This window comes from Salmo trutta, chromosome 13 (assembly GCF_901001165.1).
Source record: "Salmo trutta chromosome 13, fSalTru1.1, whole genome shotgun sequence".
Classification (NCBI taxonomy): Eukaryota; Metazoa; Chordata; class Actinopteri; order Salmoniformes; family Salmonidae; genus Salmo; species Salmo trutta.
In genome coordinates, this window is record NC_042969.1 from 63,122,845 (window position 1) to 63,149,558 (window position 26,714).

The 26,714-nt window shown below is 42.4% G+C and overlaps 4 protein-coding genes across 5 annotated transcripts in view; 2 read left to right on the forward strand and 2 right to left on the reverse strand.

Annotated features, from left to right (window-relative positions):
- The window catches only part of unc119a1 (unc-119 lipid binding chaperone a1), a 31,543-nt gene extending 26,276 nt beyond the window's left edge, over positions 1–5,267 (reverse strand). The window contains exon 1 of the mRNA XM_029773036.1: positions 4,633–5,267. Within this exon, the coding sequence (XP_029628896.1) occupies positions 4,633–4,921 (289 nt within the window). The 5' untranslated portion in view covers positions 4,922–5,267. The remainder of the gene's footprint in view (positions 1–4,632) is intronic.
- Positions 5,268–8,237: 2,970 nt separating this feature from the next.
- LOC115206271 (beta-crystallin B3-like) lies at positions 8,238–13,599 on the reverse strand. Its single transcript, XM_029773037.1, has 6 exons — positions 13,480–13,599; positions 12,358–12,431; positions 12,049–12,167; positions 9,975–10,107; positions 9,553–9,695; positions 8,238–9,442 (listed from the first exon to the last, which is right to left on the reverse strand). Exons 1-6 carry the CDS (start codon positions 13,574–13,576, stop codon positions 9,274–9,276), a joined length of 735 nt encoding a protein of 244 aa, XP_029628897.1. The 5' UTR covers positions 13,577–13,599; the 3' UTR covers positions 8,238–9,273.
- A 3,088-nt stretch (positions 13,600–16,687) lies between these two features.
- LOC115206272 (beta-crystallin A1-2) lies at positions 16,688–21,202 on the forward strand. 2 transcript variants are annotated; one of them, XM_029773039.1, is made up of 6 exons: positions 16,688–16,827; positions 17,961–18,024; positions 18,241–18,359; positions 18,855–18,996; positions 19,477–19,619; positions 20,647–21,202. In XM_029773039.1, the coding sequence occupies exons 2-6, from the start codon at positions 17,986–17,988 to the stop codon at positions 20,792–20,794; spliced, it is 591 nt and encodes a 196-aa protein (XP_029628899.1). In that variant the 5' UTR covers positions 16,688–16,827; positions 17,961–17,985; the 3' UTR covers positions 20,795–21,202. The 2 variants fall into 2 exon arrangements, with proteins under 2 accessions (XP_029628899.1, XP_029628898.1); XM_029773038.1 differs by having other exon boundaries at positions 16,765–16,836.
- A 4,530-nt stretch (positions 21,203–25,732) lies between these two features.
- Positions 25,733–26,714, forward strand: part of LOC115206813 (geminin coiled-coil domain-containing protein 1-like) — a 31,099-nt gene continuing 30,117 nt past the window's right edge. The window contains exon 1 of the mRNA XM_029774003.1: positions 25,733–25,825. Within this exon, the coding sequence (XP_029629863.1) occupies positions 25,733–25,825 (93 nt within the window). The remainder of the gene's footprint in view (positions 25,826–26,714) is intronic.

Genomic DNA, 26,714 nt, shown 5'->3' on the forward strand with positions numbered 1-26,714 from the left:
GGCAGGGACTGGGAGACTAGTCAGGATTGAGGGAAAGATGAAAGGAGCAAAGTACAGAGAGATCCTTGATGAAAACCTGCTCCAGAGCGCTCAGGACCTCAGACATGGAGGGAAGTTTCACCTTCCAAAACCCTAAGCACACAGCCAAGACAATGCAGGAGTGGCTTTGGGACAAGTCTCTGAATGTCCTTGAGTGGCTCAGCCAGAGCCCGGACTTGAACCCAATCGAACATCTCTGGAGAGACTTGAAAATAGCTGTGCAGCGACTCTCCCCATTCAACCTGACAGAGCTTGAGAGGATCTGTAGAGACGAATGGGAGAAAATCCCCAAATATAGGTGTGCCAAGCTTGTAGCGTCATACCCAAGAAGACTTGAGGCTGTAATGGCGGAAAGTTGCTTCAACAAAGTACTGAGTAAAGGGTCTGAATACTTACAGTTGAAGTCGGAAGTTTACATACACCTTAGCCAAATACATTTAAACTCAATTTTTCACAATTCCTGTCTTAGATCAGTTAGGATCATCACTTTATTTTAAGAATGTGAAATGTCAGAATAATAGTAGAGAGAATGATTTATTTCAGCTTTTATTTCTTTCATCACATTCCCAGTGGGTCAGAAATGTACATACACACAATTAGTATTTGGTAGCATTGCCTTTAAATTGTTTAACTTGGGTCAAACATTTCAGGTAGCCTTCCACAAGCTTCCCACAATAAGTTGGGTGAATTTTGGCCCATTCCTCCTGACAGAGCTGGTGTAACTGAGTCAGGTTTGTAGGCCTCCTTGCTCGCACACGATTTTTCACTTCTGCCCACACATTTTCTATAGGTTTGAGGTCAGAGCTTTGTGATGGCCACTCCAATACCTTGACTTGTTGTCCTTAAGCCATTTTGTCACAACTTTGGAAGTATGCTCGGGGTCATTGTCCATTTGGAAAACCCATTTGCGACCAAGCTTTAGCTTCCTGACTGATGTCTTGAGATGTTGCTTCAATATATTCACATCATTTTCCTGCCTCATGATGCCATCTATTTTGTGAAGTGCACCAGTCTCTCCTGCAGCAAAGCACCCCCACAACATGATGCTGCCACCCCTGTGCTTCACGGTTGGGAGGGAGTTCTTCGGCTTGCAAGCCTCCCCCTTTTTCCTCCAAACATAACGATGGTCATTATGGCCAAACAGTTCTATTTTTGTTTCATCAGACCAGAGGACATTTCTCCAAAAAGTACGAACTTTGTCCCCATGTGCAGTTGCAAACCGTTGTCTGGCTTTTGTTGGCTGTTTTGGAGCAGTGGCTTCTTCCTTGCTGAGTGGCCTTTCAGGTTATGTCGATATAGGACATGTTTTACTGTGGATATAGATACTTTTGTACCTGTTTCCTCCAGCATCTTCACAAGGTCCTTTGCTGTTGTTCTGGGATTGATTGGCACTTTTCGCACCAAAGTAGATTCATCTCTAGGAGACAGAACGCGTCTCCTTCCTGAGCAGTATAACGGCTGCGTGGTCCCATGTTGTTTATACCTGCGTACTATTGTTTGTACAGATGAACGTGGTACCTTCAGGCGTTTGGAAATTGCTCCCAAGGATGAACCAGACATTTTTTTCTAAGGTCTTGGCTGATTTCTTTTGATTTTCCCATGATGTCAAGCAAAGAGGCACTGAGTTTGAAGATAGGACTTGAAATACATCCACAGGTACACCTCCAATTGACTCAAATTATGTCAATTAGCCTATCAGAAGCTTCTAAAGCCATGACGTAATTTTCTGGAATTTTCCAAGCTGTTTAAAGGCACAGTCAACTAGTGTATGTAAACTTCTGACCCACTGGAATTGTGATACAGTGAATTATAAGTGAAATAATCTGTCTGTAAACAATTGTTGGAAAAATTACTTGTGTCATGCACAAAGTAGATGTCCTAACCGACTTGCCAAAACTACAGTTTGTTCACAAGAAATCTGTGGAGTGTTTGAAAAACAAGTTTTAATGACTCCAACCTAAGTGTATGTAAACTACTGTTTCATCAGCTGAATAAATTCCTGCCGTGAATACTGTATTTGATGTGCCTTCTACATATACTATGATCCCTGTTCATTCCCTTATATCATATGCCACATGCAGCATACACATACACATGCACATGCACTGATAAGAAACCATTTCTCATTTCACAAAACCCTCTCTCTCCATGGGCTAGATTACACTTATTTTCCTCATCATGTCTGTCTCAGAGAAACAGTTTGTCTCCCTCTCTTACCAGCTCTGAGCCACTGTGTCTCCCTGCCGCCCCAAAATGGACGCAGTTTCCTCCCAAAGCACTGCCATGAAAGTCATTTACACAGCAAGCCTTGTCATTTTCTCCTTCAGTCTTTCACTGTTTATTTCTCCTCCATATACTGGCAGTTGAGCAAAATATTTACAAAATGGATCTCTTTACAGTCTTGGTATACATGTAGCATTTGTATCGACTGAATAATTCCGATTTTTTTGGTTCATTAATGCTGATACAAAAGGAGTACGGTAAGGCAACCATAGGACCAAATTCAATACGACTGCATGTCATAAAGGATGGGGTGAAAGAGAGGAGAATGATATTCTATACAACGATCATAAATCAAATAATTATCATGCCATAGCAGGTGGCTATCATAAAGCATTTGTGAGAGAAATGCCATTAATGCCATTTGATCTATGGTTTCCTGAATGTTTCTTACACTGCAGCTATGGGGACTAGAGACCAAAACACAATGCCAGAGACAGTGAACACAGCAAATGTAACACATACAGTATCAGCTAAACTTGCCTTCTAATCAGAAATTATATGCCTTGTAAACAAATGTCCGGATGCGTTCTTCATTGAGTGTTTGGTTGCATGCTGCTTGACTCTGAAGCATTAATTAACTAGAGTCTATCAGGTCATTGAAGCGCCACATTCCCTTCCTTTCTGACATAATCCAGATTACATGTCAGTGGAGAGCAGAGATTACCACTAGGCAGCCATCATCAGTGATTTCTGTATTATCTCGCCACTGCAGCCTGATACTGCTCTTCTGCTCTACCTCTGGAGGTTACAGAACCAAACAGCTAACACTATCGGACAACAACATGGATTAAAGGGATGCTGTCGGCGGGCTAGTGTGCCTTTTGGGATGAGTACTGCTCCAGATGATGAGAAATGCCCTTTGCTTATAGCAGAGACTCTGGATAGTAACCAAATCATTCAGACACAAGTCTGTATGTATATTGAAATGACTCTTCGTACATGGAGGCTAAGGATAAAGGCTTTATTACCATCTAGCTAACCCACAACCACAGGACATTAGTTTGTGATATAAGAAAGAACTAGAGTGTCAATATGGATGCATCCCAAGTCTTCAAAGTGGCCTAGACGTCAAGTGCATACAGAGTAGTACCGTAGTATACCTGGCCTTCGTTCTATTGTACTGTATATCCTCTACTGATGTGAAAGGCGAATTGATGAAAGCAATGTAACAGCCACCTGGCTATATACTTTGTGAGGCTGACGCAACTGCTTTTAACCTGAGGAGCAGTCAGGACAAAAGACACTTGATAGAACCAGGATGCACTCAGGTGGTTGACATGAAGATGACCACATTAAATGTATTTTACAGCTCACCAGTCACCAGTAACCTAGTGTGAATGCAGAAGGAACAGAGTGAGGATGTGTTTTATACAACAACTACAAAACATACATATTTTGCTACTCAAATGGCACCCTATTCCCTTTATAGTGCATTACTTTGACCAGGGCTGTAGTGTTCTGGTACATTGTTTTGCATTATTTAGGTAATAGGGTGGCATTTGAGATGGATCTATTGCGTGACTGTAGCTGTGTTGTTATGTGCTGTAACAATATAGTGCAGATCTTTAAACAGGTTCTGACTGTCTCAATCTCAGTCGCAGGCACAGAGCACTGATCACCTGTTACCTAAGAGGAAACAGATTCTTCAGGTTCAGGAAAGGATTTAAGAAAAGTCCGATTTTCATTTTTTCATCAACTTGGACAACAGGGGGCATTAGAAAGAACAATCACATTAAAACCTGCCTGTCTGGTTTAAAATGAATATTTACACACTCTCTCTTTTGCTTCCTGCAACCTTCTCTCTCTTTATCTCTCTTTCTAGCTCCTTCTCTCCCCCCTCTCTCTCTCACACACACACAGGGTTGTGTGCATACCTATGTACCGTCTACTAAACCTGTCTGAGCTAGAGGCTGATAGCCTACTCTCCTGTCTCATATCATTATCTATTATGCCCAGATTGCCCACACAGAAACATTCAAGTATACATTTCGTTAGACTATAATTCCACTAGCCTATATAATCTGTATTTCCACCCCCACAAATATCCTACTGTAGCCTAATGTTCCTCTATGTCGTTGTCCAATGCACTGGAAGTATACCCTTGAAAAATGACAAACCTGGCACTAGGGCAACTAATATGTTACTACGCGGATGGATAAATGGATGGATGGCTGCCCGTTAACAATGTAACGTTGTCGCTGTGGACCGGATGCTTAATGCCAGGCAACAGAGCAACAGCAGGTGCGCTGCGCCCAGAACGGTTCAGGTAGCTATGAAGCTACCCTTAATACCAATTAGTAGCCTACTTACTTTCGGTGATTTTCTGTAACCCAAGTACATCCTCAGGCGATATTACAGGGTTTCTTAGCAACTCGTCTTCACTTGTAACCGGGACCCCAGCATCTGTCGAGTTGCAGCCTTTCTTCACTTTCATGGCCACGAGCGGTTGGGGTTGCGACTGCCGTGAACTAGTGGTGCTGCTGCTCTCGAGACCTTCGTTGCCACGGTTCGTATTATTAGTAGCTGCTTTCCTCGCACTGGCGTTAGGTGCGTCCTGGCTATTACACACAGCCTCTGTGCTGGTACAATAATAGCTCATTCTCCGTGCCTCCTCCCCCTCCCGATCTGGGGAAGATACAAATCAGTCTCTTTCCCTCCCTCACCCAAGGCTCAACGTCTCTCACACTCGGTATTTAATTTAAATCCTCAGTTCTTTAAACCCGTCGGTCCGTGACTGTTTGTGTGCGGCAGCTGAATAGCCCTTGCGCTTGGAGCGCGCGTGCGGTGGTGATGATGGTTTACATAATGCAGAACGAGAGAGGAAGGAAGGATGCGGTGGGTCGTCAGCGCTCATACGAAAGCACATAAGCCGTTCATGCAAATACATATCAACTCAATTGAGAGCAAGATATTCTCACAAGCGGAATGCTTTCACCCTGCATGCATGTCTGCTGTGGCCAACCAGCACATGGAAATGCGCTCCCGCATTGAACAGCCTATGACTAATGTATTTGTTACTGTAACTCCCAATCGATTTATGACATGATCATTACACGATTCCCAGAAACTGTAAAAACGGCCACTTAGCCAGTGTAGGTTATGTCAAGCAGTTTGTCCCTTTTTAATCAGCTCACATCCATTACTGTCCACATGTTCATATCCATTTTACATGTTTGAAGGTGAACTATTGCAGTTATTTATAATATCTACAGAAATCAGCGATTCAGACAGCTTTTTGGGCACATTTTTACCATAATTAATTCTGTGAATAATGTAACATCCTTATATATCTGGCTCATGTGGTTGTGTATTCTACATCACCATGAAGATTTGAAGATATTTCTGGCCATACTACAATTTCATACACAATTTCATACACGTATGGTCATGCGAAATTGTCCTGTAAGACACCATTAAGTTGTTTGGAAAAGGGCCCTCTATGTACAAATCTTTGTAAAACCCTGTTCTAGCTGTATGTGTGCAAGTTGGTGCCTCTATCACCAAAGTTACAATCCAAAAACACACACTACCGGTGAAAAGTTTTAGAACACCTACTCATTCAAGGGTTTTTCTTTATCTTTACTATTTTCTACATTGTAGAATAATAGTGAAGACATCAAGACGATGAAATAACACATATGGAATCATGTAGTAACCAAAAAAGTGTTAAACAAATCAAAATATATTTTATATTTGAGATTCTTCAAATAGCAACCATTTGCCTTGATGACAGCTTTGCACACTCTTGACATTCTCTCAACCAGCTTCATGAGGTAGTCACCTGGAATGCATTTCAATTAACAGGTGTGCCTTGTTAAAAGTCAATTTTTGGAATTTCTTTCCTTCTTAATGCGTTTGAGCCAATCAGTTGTGTTGTGACAAGGTAGGGGTGGTATACAGAAGATAACCCTATTTGGTAAAGACCAAGTCCATATTATGGTAAGAACAGCTCAAATAAGCAAAGAGAAACGACAGTCCATCATTACTTTAAGACATGAAGGTCAGTCAATACGGAACATTTCAAGAACTTTGAAAGTTTCTTCAAGTGCAGTTGCAAAAACCATCAAGCGCTATGATGAAACTGGATCTCATGAGGACCGCCACAGAAAAGGAACACCCAGAGTTACCTCTGCTGCAGAAGATAAGTTCATTAGCGTTACCAGCCTCTTAAATTGCAGCCCAAATTAAATGCTTCACAGAGTTCAAGTAACAGACACATCTCAACATCAACTGTTCAGAGGAGACTGTGTGAATCAGGCCTTCATGGTTTAATTGCTGCAAAGAAACCACTACTAAAGGACACCAATAATAATAAGAGACTTCCTTGGGCCAGGAAACACAAGCAATGGAAATTTGTCCTTTGGTCTGATGAGTCCAAATTGGACATTTTTGGTTCCAACCGCCATGTCTTTGTGAGACGTGGTGTGGGTGAACAGATGATCTCTGCATGTGTATTTCCCACGGTGAAGCATGGAGGAGGAGGTGTGATGGTGTGAGGGTGCTTTGCTGGTGACACTGTCTGCGATTTATTTAGAATTCAAGGCACACTTAACCAGCATGGCTGCCACAGCATTTTGCAGCGATACGCCATTCCATCTGGTTTGGGCTTAGTGAGACTATCATTTGTTTTTCAACAGGACAATGACCCAACACACCTCCAGACTGTGTAATGGCTATTTGACCAAGAAGGAGAGTGATGGAGTGCTGCATCAGATGACCTGGCCTCCACAATCCCCTGACCTCAACCAAATTGAGATGGTTTGGGATGAGTCAGACCGCAGAGTGAAGGAAAAGCAGCCAACAAGTGCTCAGCATATGTGCTAAGACTGTTGGAAAAGTATTCCAGGTGAAGCTGGTTGAGAGAATGCTTAGAGTGTGCAAAGCTGTCATCAAGGAAAATGGTGGCTACTTTGAAGAATTTCAAATATAAAATATATTTAGATTTTTTTTAACACCTTTTTGGTAACTACATGATTCCATATGTGTTATTTCATAGTTTTGATGTCTTCATTATTATTCTACAATGTAGAAAACAGTAAAAATAAAGAAAAACCCTTGAATGAGTAGGTGTTCTAAACTTTTGACCTGTAGTGTAGCTGCCCCATTTCATGGAATTCTATGGCTAAGCTTCCAACATTCTAATGTCAATGACACAATATGGGTGATATTTAAACAATAGTTGCAGCTGATTCTTTCTAATTTGGTTATATTATATATAATTTGAATGGTAATTTCGTGGCCTTTCAGAACCACTTGTCAAACAAAGTTTAAAATGTATCAGGGTTCCTGTTTTAAAGCCATTTATACAGGTAATTCATTCTGACATGTACCCTAGAGGTCAGAGGTCAAATGTCTGTTGACCTGACCTTTGTGAAAATGTGTCTGATGGATAACTGTGAATAAGCTTTCCAATTATATATGATTAAAGGGTATAAGCGAGAAATAGCTTGTTGTATACTTACATTGTTTGTCATATGGTAAATTCCCAATGGGAAAACAATTATTGGGATGGAGGGATGAAAGATAGAGTGACAACACACAGAACGCTACCAGTGCTGCACTATCACACATTTTCCAACTCTATGGACATAGACTTTCCAGAAAATCACTATGAGAAATCATCAGCCCAACAAGCCCGACGGCCTAAATTTGGGGGTCTGGCTCATGGACTATTTGTCTGATTGCATGAACATGACATGGTTACAATTTGTGTCTGTTGATGTTGATGCAGGATTGCCTTTGTGAGGATATCTATATTGAGTATAATAATTGTTTGAATGTTCAGCATAGTTTAAATTAAAATGTGGGACAAACACCACAGACAATCATAAAACACACAAGAGAACAAAAAGTTAAACAAGTAACTTGACATGAGCCACTGACTGCATGTCCAGCACTGAGGTTAGGAAGCTTTATCCATTTCATTTCATTTTTTTTATTGGAAAGTTGCTTTCCAGATGCCAGCATCCCTGAGAAATATATAGTGTATATAACAACATTCCTCTGCAACTCCACCATTAAGAAGGGGAGGGGTCTCCCAAAAGGTTGGCATGTCCAGAAAAACACTACCAGGTAGCCTACAGCAGCCTGTCTCCCAATCATACCCCCTAGCTCACATCCTCCTTCAGACAGCCTCACTGCCTTAAACTGAGTATGTCATGGGCATAGCTTTGAAGACTTGAAGGTAGAATGTCATTAGGGAAGTTATGGTTGAATCCCTAGACTAGATGGTGGCCATGGGGAGAGTACATTGGTAAACAGTGTCTCCCTGTGGATGATTGAGCTCACTGTAGGGCACGGACAGAGCACAGAGAGCTGGCAGCTGTCCATGGTAGTTGTCCATGGTAGTTTAGGGACTGGCTTGAGTGGAGTGTCTAGTATCTCTACTCTCTAAAATCATTCACAGATTGCAGGAGGGTAGAGCATTGTAATGAACAGGCTTATTCGGCATCATTTGGTATATAGCTAAGAAACAAGTAAGTAAGATGTATAAAATCAATGGGTTTGCAGATATGGAAACAAACTAGTGAACACAAACTAATGAAGCTATATAACTTATTAAAATCTTTGTTAACTAATTCCCTTTCCCCCATTCAAATCCCCATCATAAATCTTCTCATGCTATAATTCTATCAGGTCTTGGAACAGAGAGTACAGCTGTCAGTTTCACCAGTATTATTATATTCAGGCATTGTGGAAGTCAGCCTTATCCCAGTAGGTGGCAATGTCTTCATTCAGGGATTGTGCATTACATTACACGCACCCTGAATGTTACAACTAGTAAGTGATTGAGGTGGAGCCAGTGATGTTATGTTGTTAGCTGTTAGCTTATGTTGGTTGTGTGGAGATCCAAGATGCAACTCCAGACTCTGGACTGGTTAGCTCCTGGGCTAGCGAGACCCCTTCCCTTCTGTCTTGCTGACCCACAACCCGTCGCCTGCCTGGCCCCTTCTAGGTGGTCCACTCAAAGCAGCCTCTGCGATGTGTCTGCATGTCCCTCACTCTACGGATGGACTGGATCTGGGGATGGTGGGCGCCCCACTCGTTCCAATGCTTGAAGACGGCGCACTCGAACACGTACTGGTAGCCACGGTAACCGGGGTACTGATAGCCAACCCAACTGTCACCCAGAGAGATGGATGGAGAAAATGTGAGAGAGCAATGGAAGTTAACAACGCCTTAAATCAAATGGATGGGTAGATTGATTGATAAGTTAATGTGTCAACTCACGTTCCACCAGTGACCTGGATGCTGGCCACACGGTCCTGGAAGCCGTAGGACCACAGACTGGGGATATCCTCATCACAAACTTCCATCTTACGGCCCTCAAAGTTATTACACTCAAATAGGCATATCTTGTGGTCCTGGGTGTCCTGTAGGTATAGAGGGACAGAGAGAGATGTCAGCAATAGAGTTTACCCACTTATTCAGCCACAGCCCTCAGACGAGGAGGGGAAGCCACTTAGACTAGAGTATTGATGGAAGGAAGGAAGGAAGGAAGGATGGATGGATGGATGGATGGATGGATGGATGGATGGATGGATGGATGGATGGATGGAAGGAAGGAAGGAAGGAAGGAAGGAAGGAAGGAAGGAAGGAAGGAAGGAAGGATGAATTGATGGATGGATGGATTAATGAATGGATGGACTCACCATGCGAACAGGCCTGACGGACATGAAGCGGTCACACCTGTAGCTGTTGCTCCAGGTATCCCAGCGGGGGTACTCTCCCTTCTCCAGCATGAACATCTCTCCACTCAGGTTCTGCTGCTCATAGCCCACCCAGCTGTATGGGGACATTATAAAAGTGTTACAGCACAACTATAACACACTTATACTGAATTAACACAAATCTCTTATAAACATGATCAGAAGCCTTAAGGCTAGGGATAGCTAAGTGATTTCAAGGTTCTTAGGTGACATCATATTAGATGTCACATGTTCATTGCAAAAGTTATGATTCATTGGAGATTGCATGTTGTAAATTAACTATGTTTCAAGTGTCTCATTGGACTAAGATAACTTTAATAGTAGTAGTAGTTGTAGGTTTTATTGGTTTCTCGCAGTCATAGACTGAATTGTCAACCAATTTACAATCATAACATCAATCACATATAATTATCAAATAGTAAAATCCTAAACTTGCAAAACACTTAATATATTAATATCTTAAAATGTGCAATATACTGTATACAAAACAACAATACTACGACAACAAGGTTTGTGTTGGCAGCTTTAGAAAAGGCATCTTTAGAGTTCTTAGGAAGGCATTTCTAATGCCCCTGGGCTATATGGTGTGTGCATTGATCAGTTTAGTGAAGTATGGAATGGGAGAGTCCTGATAGTGGCCTGTGCCTGTCATGGGAGTGTTCAGTTTGTGGCTGTTGCGGGTTGCCCGTGCAGTAATCTGGTATCTGGTAGGGGGGACCAGGTCTGCAAACTGGGAATTCTGCAGGGATTTAGCAAATGTCTGGCAGATCTGCTCCCATCTTCTGTCCAAGGATATGATTCTGAGGGTTTCGAGGTAGCTGGTGTACGACCCGCTAAGAATGATTCTGCAGGCTTTCTTCTGGACACGCTCCAGCTAACAACTTTACTCTAATACTCAAATAATACACTACATGACCAAAAGTATATGGACACCTGCTCACTGAAAATCTCATTCCAAAATAATGGGCATTAATATGGAGATGGTCCCCCCTTGCTGCTATAACAGCCTCCACTCTTCTGGGAAGGCTTTCCATTAGATGTTGGAACATTGCTGCGGGGACTTGCTTCCATTCAGCCACAAGAGCATTAGTGAGGTTGCTGAAACAGGAAAGGGCCTTCCCCAAACTGTTGCCACAAAGTTGGAAGCAGAGAATCGTCTACAATGTCACTGTATGCTGTAGCATTAAGATTTCCCTTCACTGGAACTAAGGGGCCTAGCCCGAAATATGAAAAACAGCCCCAGACCATTATTCCTCCTCCACCAAACTTTACAGTTGGCACAATGCATTCGGGCAGGTAGTGTTCTCCTGGCATCCACCAAACCCAGATTTGTCCGTTGGACCGCCAGATGGTAAAGAGTGATTTATCACTCCAGAAAACGCATTTCCACTGCTCCAGTCAAATGGTGGCGAGCTTTACACCACTCCAGCTGACGCTTGGCATTGCTCATCTTATGCTTGTGCGGCTGCTCGGCCATGGAAACCCATTTCTTGAATCTCCCAACAAAAAGTTATTGTGCTGATGTTGCTTCCCGAGGCAGTTTGGAACTCGGTAGTAAGTGTTGCAACTGAGGACAGACAATTTTTAAACGCAACACACTTCATTTTGTGTGGTAGGCCATACAGCTTTGAGATTGTGTGGCCTACCACTTCGCGACTGAGCTCTTGTTGCTCCTAGACGTTTCCCCTTCAATATAACAGCACTTACAGTTGACCGGGGCAGCTCTAGCAGGGCAGAAATTTGACGAACAGACTTGTTGGAAAGGTGGCATCCTATGACGGTGCCATGTTGGAAGTCACTGAGCTCTTCAGTAAGGCCATTCTACTGCCAATGTTTGTTTATGGAGATTGCATGGGGGTGTGCTCGATTTTATACAGCTGTCAGCAACGGGTGTGGCTGAAATAGCCAAATACACAAATTTGAAGTGGTGTCCACATACTTTTGTATATATAGTGTATGAATCCCACTGAATAGTTTCTATCTTCTATGTAAACAGATGCAGTTAGGCATGACGTACGGTCCACACTCCACCCTGATGGAGCCGATCTTCTCGAAGCCCTTCTCACACAGGTTACGGCACTCAGTGGTGCACTCCATCATACGACCCTGGAAGTTCTCAAACTCAAACAGGTACATCTGAAAAGATAGACAATATCACGGTATGGTTATTTACTGTAATAAGCTATAATATAACACTGTTAATTATTTGATATGGATATCATTGATCAAGATGCCTGTCTTGGGTCTTTAAAACAACTGGAAATGCTGTATCTTCGCTAGAGATTGCATTATTAGAGTAGTTTGTAAAAGAAACGTGAAGACCTACTTTGTGGGCACGCAGCCCCATGGCTGGGTGGCTCCCAATGCTGCCCTGTGTTCCGGAGTGGGACATGGTCGAATCTGTGGCCAAACAGGACGAGATTGAGAGAAATAAAGAGGGAGAGAGGTTAAAGCCAAGCCTCTTGGAAAAACAACTTCATTTGACATCCATATTGTGACACTCATTTTGGTCATTTGGCAGACACTCTTATCCAGAGAAACTTACATGAGCAATTTGGGTTAAGTGCTTTGCTCAAGGGAACATCAACAGATTTTTCACGTAGTTGGCTCAGGGATTCGAACCAGCAACCTTTCGGTTAATGGCACAATACCCTTAAATGCTAAGCTACTTGCAACCCACCCCCCAGCTGTGTATCTATTCAACAGGCCCCCGGCCCCCTAGCGTCATATATCTGTACAGCTGAATAGATATCAATGAGAGATTGTAAAGAAGAATGTTTCCTACCAGAGAAAAAAATACCAACCAAATTTTTATATTCGTCTTTTGGCAAAAATCCATATTAAAACTCACTTATCCACCCAAACTGTTAATAAGAACATAATCTACTTTTATCTTGTCACTCAAGTATTTAATCTATACAGGTTTAGAGGATTTTTGTCTCTCATTAACTCTACTCCAAAACCCATTTTGATGTTAAAGCCTGTTCTAAGAGACTTGCCTGCACAATTTACCCCCACTAAATATTATATCTATTCCGTAAATAGCAATTGCTCTGTGAAAAAATGCAATCTCCAAAAATCCTTTTTAAACAATGTGTTCAAGCATATTTTTCTTACAATGACTAAATTCAGTGGCACCTAGCACACTTTCATCTGCCAGATGCAGGGAGGCTTGTCATGTAATATTACTGAGCTGAAAGGAGATCACAATCAAACATGGCCTCGCATCTATCTGACTGCCATTTCCCCATTAAATGAACCACAGAACAGACAGAATGTGAAAGTAACGCAAAACATCGCTCTCTTGATATAAGATAGAGTATTCCCATAGTTAATTGAAGTTAAAAGCTTTTTGACAGTCCTTGATTTAGGTCAAGGGACGAAGAGACCCCACCTTTGCCCCCCATCTCTCTCGCTCACAACCCCCTTCCCTGAGCGTGAATCTCACCAAGCGGCTGGTTGTCAGGTACAGGGGAGGAACGGACGTCCAGATGGATAAGCCTAAGAGTTGGAATCAGGCCCCCAGAGTAGGGATATATATACATTTACATCCCCACGCCGACTATTGGGCCGGGATCCCACCTCGTCATTGGATGAGCGGGGTTCTCTTTAGGTGCGGAGGGCGGGTCAGGGGTCATGTATGCTGATCTCCACTGAGCCGTGCTGAGTCGGCTGCTCGCTTTGTTGTCCTGCGCTACTGTGGGGTCCTGGACACACAGCCACCATCATCAGCAGAATGTACCCAACTACACTCACTCACTCTCTCTCTCTTTCTCTCTCTGTCTCTCTCTCTGAGCAAGCAATGTGCTGACCTATTGTGTGTAGTGCGAACGGGCGGGCAGGCTACTGTTCAATTGGAAGCTGCATGCAGGGAGGCACGCACGCACGCACACAAACTACACACAGTGAGGTGTTTGCTAGGTTTTGTTTTCTGCTATAGTGTGGGACACCTCAACGGGACAGTAGTGTCTGCCAGACTGCTAACATATAGTACAGTGAGAGGAACACAGCAAAAGGACTTGACACCCATGTCATTTTACAATCCTAGAATGGTTTACAGTGAAACAGGCAGAACCGGGCTGCTGGAGGCATGACATAGCTATTATTTGCCTGGCCTAAGTGGAAATCATCAGGTACAGTACGGTGAAGAAAGCATGTTTGGTAAAGGTGTCACATTATATAATAGCTACAGTACATCATATCAAAGATAAGTGGTCAAGTGGATTAGGATAAAAATAGGGCCTATTGATAATGATGCTTAATATACTCTAAAAGTCTAAGCCGTTGGGGGGGACGCATTGAATAACACATTCATAAATGGAAATAAAGACAGTAAAACATGTATCATAAGGAATAAGGTTTTGAAGTGTCTGTCCTATATCTAGGAGACATAAGATAGCTCAGGATTATATATATATATATATATATATATATATATATATATATATATATATAAAAAAACTATTTAACCCCTTATTTTTGTTGGAACAAAACTACCTCCATACTTCCATTCATTTGTATGGGCTACCTTCAGACGAGTCTGTGACACTTATAGAGTCATATTAGTTTGTAGCCCAAACGGTTTGATTTTCGGGATGTCTCATGGTCTGACAAACACCGCTGTAGCTCGACCACCTTCCACCGCAGATGTGGATGCGCTGGATTGAGACGAAGCCCATACGGTTCAACTCTACCATTGAAATCGTTATGGTGCCTCTATGTCATCAAAAGGGAGGTGTTCAGTATGAAATACACTCCCTTCTAGATGTGCTGGGTGGTACCACCTCAAGGCTTACTATAAAAGCACATGACAGCGCGCCTTATTTGGCAACGTCTTGGTAAGCAACCTGGTCTCAGAGCATTTTGTATTATTCTGTACGTAAATCCAAGACACTCCATTTAGTATGATATGTTATGTTTCGTATGGTATGTATTAATTTGTGGACGTCCATTACCCATTACATATGATATGTTACGAATTACAATTCATATTATATGTTACGAATATGCAAAACGTACAATATGTTACGAATTCGCAAAACATGTAATATGTTAAGAATTCTAGCTAGGTGGCTAACATTAGCTAGCTGCTAACGTTAGCTAGGCTAGGGGTTAGGGTTAAGAATAGGATTAAATTTAGGAGTTAGGTTAAAGGGTTACGTTTAGGGTTAGGGGAATTTATGAACAATTCCCCCCACCCACAACTTCTCACCTGAATGCATTTTGTTTTTTTGTTTTGTTTGGCAACGTCGGGTCTGGGTCCCGTGGCCAAAGGAACCGGGGATGCCTCAGCTGGCCCGTCAGACTTCCTTAGCCGGCTTGGTAGGCTCCCACGCCATGCCTAAGCTGGTTCGATGGGCTCCCACGCCTCAGCCGGCTCGTCGGGCTCCCACGCCTTATCCGGCTCGTCCGGGCCTCCATGCCTCAGCCGGCTCGTCCGGCTCCCACGCCACGGCCGGCCTGTCAGGCTCGCCCAAGTGGGACGTCTCCCAGCGTCTGTCCTCACAACAGTGAATGGAGCCAGCAGCATACCACCCTGCATCCAACTTCTGGCATGCCTCTAACGCTAAACAGGGTTGATCCTGGATGGGTGACCAGATGCTGCTGGAAGAGATGTTGGAGGGCGAGTAGGAGACACTCTTTCTTCTGGTCAAAAAATGAAATAAAAATCCCAATGCCCCAGGGCAGTGATTGGGGACATTGCCCTGTGTCGGGTGCTATCTTTCGAATGGGACGTTAAACAGGTGTCCTGACTCTCTGTGGTTACTAAAGATCCCATGGCACTTATTGTAAGAGTAGGGGTGTTAACCCTGGTGTTCTGGTTAAATTCCCAATCTGGCCCTCATACCATCATGGCCACCTAATCATCCCCAGCTTCCAATTGGCTCATTCATCCCCCCTCCTCTCCCCTGTAACTATTCCCCAGGTTGTTGCTGTAGATGAGGATGTGTTCAAAGTCAACTTACCTGGTAAAAAAAAATACTGAAGTAAAGTTAGCAAAAACACTAAAGTGAATACTATAGTGTTTATACCATAGTATGCTATAGTATTTTTTCATTTGGGAAGGGCTTCTGAACAGCGCTGTTAGTGAGTATGAAATTCTTGGTTGACTGGAGATCTTGTTAGTTTATTGAGCACATGTGTTTTCTTTAATTATAAAACTTAGTATCACTCATCATGAGAGTGTAAGTGTAAGTCATAGGTGCCACAGAACATCTGATAGGGTATAGCTGAGTTTTTTAAATCGTTTTTATTGATGGATGATTTTAATCTGATGGTTATGTTCACAGCATTACAATAACAGTATGTTCAATATTGACCAATTGTCATCCAAAAAACACATTTTTAAATGGTTAGATTTTTGGTACATCCTACCTTCTGACGTGTGTCCCTATCTTTTTCCTCAACAGCATATACATTAATTAACTACTGCAAGCATGTCGTGGGTTAGGGGCTGGGCTATGACCAGGGCAGGGCTGGGCCAGGACTGGGTGTAGTCTATGTCTGTATAATCATGGGGTCCGGACAGTTGTCCAGGGGCTTGTGTTAATCGGCACTGGGCACGGTGCCCTGCGTCCAGATCAGTACACCAACACACCGTGGCAGGCGGGGGAGAGCCTAAAGCCCTGTGGCTCAGTATGGAACAATGGAGGGCCCAGCAATGTGCTGACTCCTAGCCCGTCCAGCAGGCCTGGGCTCCATTCACCACCACTGTGTATAAATAGGCCCGTTTACTCAGGGGTCAGGACATCGTTTTGTGGAGCCCCCCGTGAGCGCTACACAGCTATTTTTTGGGGTAGGTCAGGTAAGCCCTCCATCTTTAGACCGTTCAGCCTATAGCCTTTTGCCAGCATTGTTGTCCATTTACATTGTCCATTGTCCTGTTTTTTTCCTTTGCTGTTTTCTGCTGAGTCTTGGGAATGTATAGAAAGGGTCATACGCTCACAAACACATAGGACACACACACATACTCTAAATGGACACACCAATTGTCATCACAGTCAACATCATGCATCACACTAGAATGCTACTGTATGTATGCTGTGACGCCATCAACAGCATAGTTTACGTTACACACTCAAAGTGTAACAATTGCATGACTTACAGGCACATGATACAATGGTTCACCATGTAGAATTTATAGCAACTAATAAAGCACAACATCATTATCACATATCATTCAGAAATGTGGATGGATGCTTTGCATTGTACTACTTTGTTTGTGGTATTACATACCAATGTTAGATACCAGACCTATGTATTAAAGAGGAGTTTCAGTATTATACTATAGTATTTGCACTTCTCGGTTGGTATCTGTGTCCTGCTTTCTATCATCTTTAGCTAGCTGTTTTTGTGTTGTGCCTCTCTTTAGCTAGCTGTTTTTGTGGTGTGCCTCTCTTTAGCTAGCTGTTTTTGTGGTGTGCCTCTCTTTAGCTAGCTGTTTTTGTGTTGTGCCTCTCTTTAGCTAGCTGTTTTTGTGTTGTGCCTCTCTTTAGCTAGCTGTTTTTGTGGTGTGCCTCTCTTTAGCTAGCTGTTTTTGTGGTGTGCCTCTCTTTACCTAGCTGTTTTTGTGGTGTGCCTCTCTTTAGCTAGCTGTTTTTGTGTTGTGCCTCTCTTTAGCTAGCTGTTTTTGTGGTGTGCCTCTCTTTAGCTAGCTGTTTTTGTGGTGTGCCTCTCTTTAGCTAGCTGTTTTTGTGGTGTGCCTCTCCTCCCTCACCCCTATGTGCATTGTATTATCATCAGCAACAGCACATTAGCATAACCATAACATTAATATATTTGGGCAATAGCTACTGGGCACAGACTGATGCAAGAGCATGAGCTGACTGAAGATGAGGTCCATGGTGGTTTAGTCATGTCAGCCCTGGTCTCCCTGTAAGACCAAACAGAAATGTGACTCTGCATGACTGTGTGCTTTCTGCACTGCAGGTCAATTTTTACTGAGATATCAAACATGGCGCTGACTACTCCTAACCCAATGGGACCATGGAAGGTGAGTCAATGTTATGTATACCATGTTTCCACAACAATTTAACTACGTTACACAACCTTTCACATTTTTCATAAAAAGTCGTAAGAGGAAAAAGGAAATCTTTGCACACGGCAGTGCGTTCTCTAGCAGAGACACTGATTGTGTTAAAAACAGTTTTGAAAAAACATCAATAGTGGGTTGGAAAATTGCAAATATGCACTATATCCTCTGTTCTAGATCACAGTCTACGACCAGGAGAACTTCCAGGGAAAGCGTATGGAGTTCACGGCTTCCTGCCAGAACATCATGGAGTGTGGCGCGGACAACATTCGCTCACTGAAGGTCGAGTGTGGAGCGTAAGTCAGCCAGCCCCCCAAAATACAAAGACATCTACATACTGAAGGATATTTATCTCCCTGACAGGTGACACGTAATCCTTCAGGGGCCAGGGGACTATTGCACAAGCAACCATTTCTAAGGGATACTGATAGACATATACTGTATACTGTATCATATACTGTATCATGGACATACACAATTAAAAAAAAACATGACAAGTCTTGTCCCACCCTTGCATCTATCCACATGAACTGTATATCTGTCTGTCTGTCTGTCTGTCTGTCTGTCTGTCTGTCTGTCTGTCTGTCTGTCTGTCTGTCTGTCTGTCTGTCTGTCTGTCTGTCTGTCTGTCTGTCTGTCTGTCTGTCTGTCTGTCTGTCTGTCTGTCTGTCTGTCTGTCTGTCTGTCTGTCTGCATGTACCATTTGTCTCTCTATCCCTCTCCATGTCTCTCTGTCACTCTTTGTATCTGTTTGTCTCTCTATCTATCTATCTCTCTCTCTGTATGTGTAGCTGGGTTGGGTACGAGCACTCCAGCTTCTCTGGGCAGCAGTTTGTGTTGGAGCGTGGAGAGTACCCTCGCTGGGAGTCCTGGAGCGGCAGCAACGCCTACCACATTGAGAGGTTGATGTCCTTCCGCCCAGTCTGCTCTGCCGTGAGTGTACTAGTCAAGCCTACCTCCTGTTCCTGCCAGACCAGGCCAGACAGACACTCTCTTCTGTGGGCTACGTTCCAATATCCATTGAAGAATTCCGCTTAGAATGCCCAATACATTGATTAATTCACATAATATGCTAGCACAGATAATGGAACAGAGGCCTGATATTGGCACAGAAGCCCGGGTTCTGGCCTCAGTCCATGTCTCTGGTTCTTGTGACTGACACTGACAGAGTCTAGGTCTACTCACTGTTAATGACACTGACATTATTACATTTAACAGATACAAGTAGCTATCCTTGGTAGCCTCTACCGGCGTTAATGAAAGCACTAAATAACAAAGTGAATAAAACACTGTTTTATAAAGATTTCCTACTTTCCCTTATAATTCTACACAGTGTATATTTTGTAAATAGTTATGAGAGAAACAGGTTAAATGTAACCTGAAATTTCCCACTCCTCTCTCTGAACTGCATAGAACCATAAGGAGTCCAAGATTGTGGTGTTTGAAAGGGAGAACTTCATTGGCAAGCAGTGGGAGATGAACGATGACTACCCCTCCCTGCAGGCCATGGGCTGGGGCAACAACGAGATCGGATCCATGCAGGTCCAGAGTGGAGCGTAAGTAGCAGAAGTAAAAGCCCTGGCTTCCTTTTTCACACTACAGAAGATTATGCTCATAACAATCAGAAATAGAGGAATCAGTTGTGTCTAGAGGTCAGAAGACAAACTGCTAAAAAGGTGTCATGTGCAGTAAGAACAAAATTCATTGTAATAACTATATAATTCAAATCTATTTTAATAACTAGATAAACTTTGAGAGGATAATCCTTTCTGTCATTGATCATAATAGAACTAAGCGTAAAACAATTTCAGGCCTGAAATGATGAATTATCTAAATGAGTTCCAGTGACCTTACTGACCTCCCTTTGTCAAATGTGTTAAAGGGACACTATGGTGAAAAATTTGAAACAATGAGCTATTATATGGTGTCCCTGGATATTATACAGAGGACTAACATGTACTGTAGAGGCTAACTCTTTCTGATCTACAAGTGTCTAGACTCTAGAGCAGGGATGGACGACTTTGATGGGGGTGGGGGCCACAAACAAAATCGGAACACCATCATGAGGGACCATAGTGGCTGGGGGTTTTGCATACCCACATCCATACCCACACTTTTAGGCCCTTAGCGAAATTTTGTTGCGCCCCCAGCTTGCGAGCAAAACATTTTAGCGGCCTCCGCTTGACAGCGAAGACAAACGTTTCTGAGTTAATTTCCTGCAATTCTACTCATTTTGCCATTGGGCGGAGAAAAATTGCCATTTTTAATATGATATCTGATGATCAATGGGAGACCACCGGTCGGTAATTCGACCATGATTACTACAAGTTTAAATAGCTGGCCGCTAGAATAATTTACCAATCTAAAATATGTTAGCTGACATGGGCTAATTGAGTGACTGTCAGTGACTGACATAACAACAGAAAAACTGCTGAAATTGCACCAAATTTTTGTGGAACTTGATCTGCAGCCGTACAAAAGTGGCCGCCGTTTGCCCACCCTTGCTCTACAGGGTAATGGCTTGGGCTTATTTCTTGGTATTTTATCACTTCACTCTCTTCCTCTCTCCCTCTCCCCCATTAGCTGGGTGTGCTACCAGTTCCCCGGTTACCGTGGCTACCAGTACATCATGGAGTGCGACCGTCATGGCGGAGAGTACAAACACTACAGGGAGTGGGGCTCCCACGCTCAGACCTTCCAGGTCCAGTCTCTGCGCCGCATCCAACAGTGAGAGCTTCCACAGCCTTCTCCCTCTTTCACCCTTCCTCCTCTCCTCTCCCTTCTCCTCCTCCTCTTATCCCTCCTCCACCCTATCATTCCAAGCTTGGCCAGTAGTCCTGTCAGACCTCCAAGACCAACGGTTCCTGACGCTTCTGGTGCTCCACAGCGACAAACATGTTTACAGCACTTTTGTTTTTTTTCCATCGCCTAAAGTATAAAAACGAGAGAACGAGAGAAGAAAGAAAATAAAAGTGACGGATACGCCCCACAGCGAGTGGAGAGAAGGGTCTCGGGTGGTACGACTCAGGCTTTGATGCTGTTCTTCAGTGTTGTCACGGGGAATTCACAGCCACAGTGATCAATAAAGAGAGAATGAGCAACAACAATAAACAGTGGTACAAGAGTGCTATTAAACTGCTCTGGTGTCTTTACTCTTTTCACTGTCTTTTCTCTCTACTCTCCACTTGCATCTTTTCTCAGCAGTCTCAGCCTTTTCCTCTGTAGGCTACTACTTTGTAATGAAGGCTTCACTATCTGTATTAGAGGTTAGAAGAGTTGGTTATGTCAATATGCACCTGCCTACCATATAAAAGGGCTATAATCTACTGGTTCACGTTCAGCATCAGGTTTCCCGGTCAATATAAACTGGGGTCAAACTGGCAGTGGTGTAAAGTACTTAAGTAAAAATACTTTAAAGTACTACATAAGTAGTTTTTTGGGGTATCTGTACTTTCCTATTTATATTTGTTACAACTTTGATGTTTACTCCACTACATTCCTAAAGAAAATAATGTACTTTCTACTCCATACATTTTCCCTGACACCCAAAAGTACTCATTACATTTTGAATGCTTAGCATTAAGTAGAAGTCTAAAAGTATTTGGTTTTAAATATACTTAAGTATCAAAAGTAAACATAATTGCTCAAATATACTTAAGTATCAAAGGTAAAAGTAAAAGTATATATCTTTTCAAATTCCTTATTTAAAGCAAACCAGGTGGTATAATTTTCTTGTTTTTTTAATTCACGGATAGCCACACTCAGACATAATTTACAAATGAAGCATGTGTTTAGTGAGTCTGCAAGATCAGAGGCAGTAGGGATGACCAGGGATGTTCTTTTGATAAGTGTGTGAATTTTTCTGTCCCGCTAACCATTCAAAATATAACGAGTACTTTTGGGTGTCAGGGAAAACATTTGGAGTAAAAAAGTACATCATTTTGTTTAGGAATGTAGTGAAGTAAAAGTAGTCAAAAATATAAATAGTAAAGTAAAGTACAGATACCACCCAAAAATACTTAAGTAGTACTTTCAAGAATTTTTACCTAAGTACTTTACACCACTGCCATCTGGTTTGCTTAATATAAGGAATTAGAAATTATTTATCCTTTTTCTTTTACTTTTGATACTTAAGTATATTTTAGCAATTCATTTACTTTTGATACTTAAGTATATTTAAAACCAAATACTTTTTCACTTTTACTCAAGTAGGATTTTACTGGGTGACAAACTTTTACTTGAGTCATTTTCTATTAAGATATCTTTACTTTTACTCAAGTATGATAATTGGGTACTTTTTCCACCACTGCAAATTGGGCTGGAGTTACACCACAGCATTCCACCACTTCTAGGCCTACCCTAACAAGCCTACAGTGGCAGACAAGTAGCTATAATACTTAGTTGAAATGGCCCTATAATGTCAGTTAATTTTATGTGCAGTAGTCTCATCACCTTGAACAAACCAATTTCACCCTTGATTATAAAAAATATACAGTAGGAAATATAAATATCAAGTGTCTACTAAATGGACATTCATACTGAAAGCAAACGGACACATAATTATACCCCTTATTACACCCCATACCACAGCAAACAATTACAAATTCCAGAAATCTCAACGCATTTTTGCCATAATGCAAAAGACAATAGAAAGCTTCAATCATGAGTAGAATTAAAAAAATGTTTCAATTAAACCTAGCTCCATTAAGAAGTCATGAAGTGTTTATCCAACACAGCCCTCTCAGGCAACACTAAAAAAAACAGTCTGTCTCAATTCAGTACCATTCTCCATCTGAAATATTGACCATTATGGGAAAAATCTTGCCTAAATGCATGGTGTCTGTCAGGGCTATCCCATGCAATTTGGTAGCAATAGCCTATACTGTATGAGGAATGTGTTTGGGAAATTGAGACTATGGTAATATTGAGACAACAATGGCAATTTACAGCCTACCACGTTTCAGAAATATTCATACAATGCATTGCACTTTTTTTATTTTTTGCATTTTATATTACTGACTAATGTTGACAGATATCATTGTACAAAACTAAAATACTGTACACTGACCTACTGTATATGCAGTCTCAAATTCTAGCTTCTTCAAGCCACCTTAAAAAAGTCAGTGCTATCCGAGCTCCTTGGGATGTCCCTACCCGACTTCTCACTCAGTGGTCCAACTCATCCCAAACCATCTCAATTGGGTTGAGGTTGGGTGTTTGTGGAGGCCAGGTCATTTGATGCAGCACTCCATCTATCTCCTTCTTGGTCAAATAGCCCTTACAGAGCCTGGAGGTGTGTTGGGTCATTGTCCTGTTGAAAAACAAATGATTGTCCAACTAAGTGCGAACCAGATGGGATGGCGTATCGCTGCAGAATGCTGTGGTAGCCATGCTGGTTAAGTGTGCCTTGAATTGTAAATAAATCACAGACAGTGTCACCAGCAAAGCACCCCACACCATCACACCTCCTCCTCCATGCTTCACGATGGGAACCACACATGTGGAGATCACCCGTTCACCTACTCTGCGTCTCACAAAGACACGGAGGTTGGAACCAAAAATCTCAAATTTGGATTCATCAGAGCAAAGGACATATTTCCACCAGTCTAATGTCCATTGCTCGTGTTCATTGGCCTAAGCAAGTCTCTTCGTATTATTTGTGTCCTTTAGTAGTGGTTCTGTGCAGCAAAATCGACATCTAAAAATAACATATATTTTAATTTGTTTAACACTTTTTTGGTTACTGCATGATTCCATATGTGTTATTTCATAGTTTTGATGTCTTCACTATTATTCTATAATGTAGAAAATAGTAAAGAAAAACCCTTGAATGAGTAGGTGTGTCCAAACTTTTGACTGGTACTGTAAATGTCAATGAGATGAAGTGCAGATAAGCAGATGCTCGTTATCTCTTTTTCTCGCTCTTTTCATTTTTTCTGTCTCTCCTTTTCTCTCTTTCCCTTTCTCTTTTTCTCTTTAGCTGACTGACTGAGAACACACTGACTAGACATTCAATCTCACTCATTGTTACTGGCCCTTATATACTGTACTGGTTGTGCATTTATTTTGTCTAGATCAGGCCACATCAGATGTGTCCCATAGCGAAGGTCTGTGTGTGTTTATGTATGCTAGACTGTGTACACATCTATAACACTCTCTATCAGACACAGAAAGTTGAGAGGTCATTGCAAGAGACTGGAGTAGGGGATTGCAATTTAGTGGATAACAAGCAATGGGGGAATTCTGATTGGAAAAAATGAAGCTTTGAGAGTGCGATAGGCTGTCCATCAGTCCTGCTGCTTGTGACCTTAGAATGAATAGGTGTGTGCAAACTTTTGACTGGTACAGTTTGAGTCTCACTTTTCGTCTTCCTCCTTTTTTTTGGTTCTGATTACGGCCATTGGGATAACGGCTCTGAGCATCGGTGAGGCTTGTCAGAACCAACACTAATGGTGCTTTCAAAACAACTGTTTTTGCCCCCTCCAGCCGCACATCCCCTCCACTTGTGCTTCCCTGACTGTGTGCGCCGTTTCTGTGACTTATGTTGTACAGACAGCTTCTCACACTCTCGTTTGCGGCAGAATTGAGTGGGAAAAGTCGCTAAATGCTATCAAAACCATAAAAACCCGGTAGCAAAACTCCCCAAAGGCAGCCTGCAAATTAAGCGGAATTTATCAATTTACCAAGTCTCTTTTACCAATAGAAGTCGCTGGAGCGGCCTGGAAACTCGCTAAATTGGCCTCACTGGGTAGAAGACAATAAAAAAAATACTACAATTATGTGGAAATACATTTTCCACATAATACAATAATAGGCTACTGAAGTCCATGGTCCTGAAGTACCCTCACATCGCCAACCTGACCTATATTGGCCAGTCCACGCAGGGCTGGGATTTGTGGGTTATGCTAATCACAAATGGAATGCAACGGTGAGGTAGGCTATCATGAAACCCCAATTGTAAATACCTGGGGATCGTGGGAATGAAACATAGAGAATAATAGAGGCCTCTAGTGGCCAAAAGGCTATTTCAGCATGGGCAGCGCAATTGAGGGCTTCCACCATTTGAATGTAGTCAACTGGGTCATGTCCAACAGGGTCATCCGGAGGGATCAGACAATCATGAAGAAAATTGACTACTTTAAAATGGACTACTCACAGGCACTATAATGGCACAGATACAAAGATGAGTCCTCTATCCATCTCTATTGGTGTACCTTGTGGAGTACCTGCTGACGAGGAACGGAGGGGACCCGCTAATTCACGTAGTTAGTGACGAACACTGTACCAGTATGCCCAGTATAAACCCAGACGGGTACGAGAGGTCCAAAGAGGGGGACGCCGGGGGTCGTTACAACGCCAGAAATTGGACCTCAACAGAAGTTTTTCTGACCAATTTGACAAAAATCAACATCCAGCAACATCCAACATTCCCGAGGTTACAATTGTCATTAATTTGATCCTGGAGAAAAAATATTTAGATTTGCATACACTTGTGTTTTTGTTTTGCTTTGATTTCTTATAGCTTGATTCAGATTGTGAGATGGGGCTCAAATGTAGGCGATACACAGACATCCCTTGGTAACTGGCACAACCTAACACATTACTGGCAGCCTGCATGTATCATTGCATTTACCACAGCTGCTCTGTGGACGACAACCTGTTTAAACACATGCCGATGACCTACGCCAAGAACCACCCTGTCATGAGGACCGGGGAGCCTAAGTGCCATGAACCCCCGACGAGACATCACCAATGGGGCAGTGTAAGACTTTTTCCTTATTGACTTAGGCTATTTGGCTTAAACCATCAGACCACTGATAATGTGATTCCATACATTGAAACTAGTTCAGTCTATTCCTGGATTGCAGAACTGAGACAGCTACAAAAGCCAAGATATCTTTACTCATTGTGTATTTATTATTACGTGTTTTTAATTATCGATTATATCTCTATTTTCTTTCTCTCTGCATTGGGAAGGGCCCGTAAGCATTTAAGCATGTGACGAAAAACATTTTATTTTATTTGATGTTTAGAAACACCTTTGGCAGCGATTACAGCTGTGAGTCTTCTTGTGTAACTCTCTAAGAGCTTTGCACACCTGGATTGTCCAATATTTGCCCAATATTCTTTAAAAAATTCATCAAGCTCCGTCAAGGTGTTGGGGATCGTGGCTAGAGAGCAATTTTCATGTCTTGCCATAGATTTTCAAGCAGATTTAAGTTGAAACTGTATTGGCCACACGGGAATATTCACTGTCTTCATGGTAAGCAACTCCAGTGTAGGTTTGGCCTTGTGTTGTAAGTTATTGTCCTGCTGTAAGGTGAATTCCTCTCCCAGGGTCTGGTGGAAAGCATCAGAAGCAGGCTTAGCTCCATCCCGTTTCTTTTTACCCTGAAAAACTCCCAAGTTTTTTACATTATCAAGCATACCCACACCATGGGTATGGGTTACCAGGCCACTTGTGTAGCTAGCAGGACTGACTTTGTGTTAGCTAGCCAACGTTTAATTACTTCTGCGTTATGAACTAGACACGGACACAAATGATCCATTGGTAGCTTGTTGTTACCAAGTATTGGTGCTAACCGTGTGTTTATAGGATGCTAGCATGCTAGTTAGCTAGTTAGCTACGGCGTCATAGGACACGGTGCACT

Coding starts and splice junctions, on each gene's coding strand:
- LOC115206272 (XM_029773039.1), top strand. CDS start 17,986: ATGGCGCTGACTACTCCTAACCCAATGGGACCATGGAAG. Junction 18,997..19,476: donor TCCGCCCAGTCTGCTCTGCC/GTGAGTGTACTA, acceptor TGAACTGCATAG/AACCATAAGGAGTCCAAGAT. Junction 19,620..20,646: donor ATGCAGGTCCAGAGTGGAGC/GTAAGTAGCAGA, acceptor CTCCCCCATTAG/CTGGGTGTGCTACCAGTTCC.
- LOC115206271 (XM_029773037.1), bottom strand. CDS start 13,576: ATGTATATATATCCCTACTCTGGGGGCCTGATTCCAACTCTTAGGCTT. Junction 12,432..13,479: donor ACCTGACAACCAGCCGCTTG/GTGAGATTCACG, acceptor GTTTGGCCACAG/ATTCGACCATGTCCCACTCC. Junction 12,168..12,357: donor TGGGGCTGCGTGCCCACAAA/GTAGGTCTTCAC, acceptor CTATCTTTTCAG/ATGTACCTGTTTGAGTTTGA.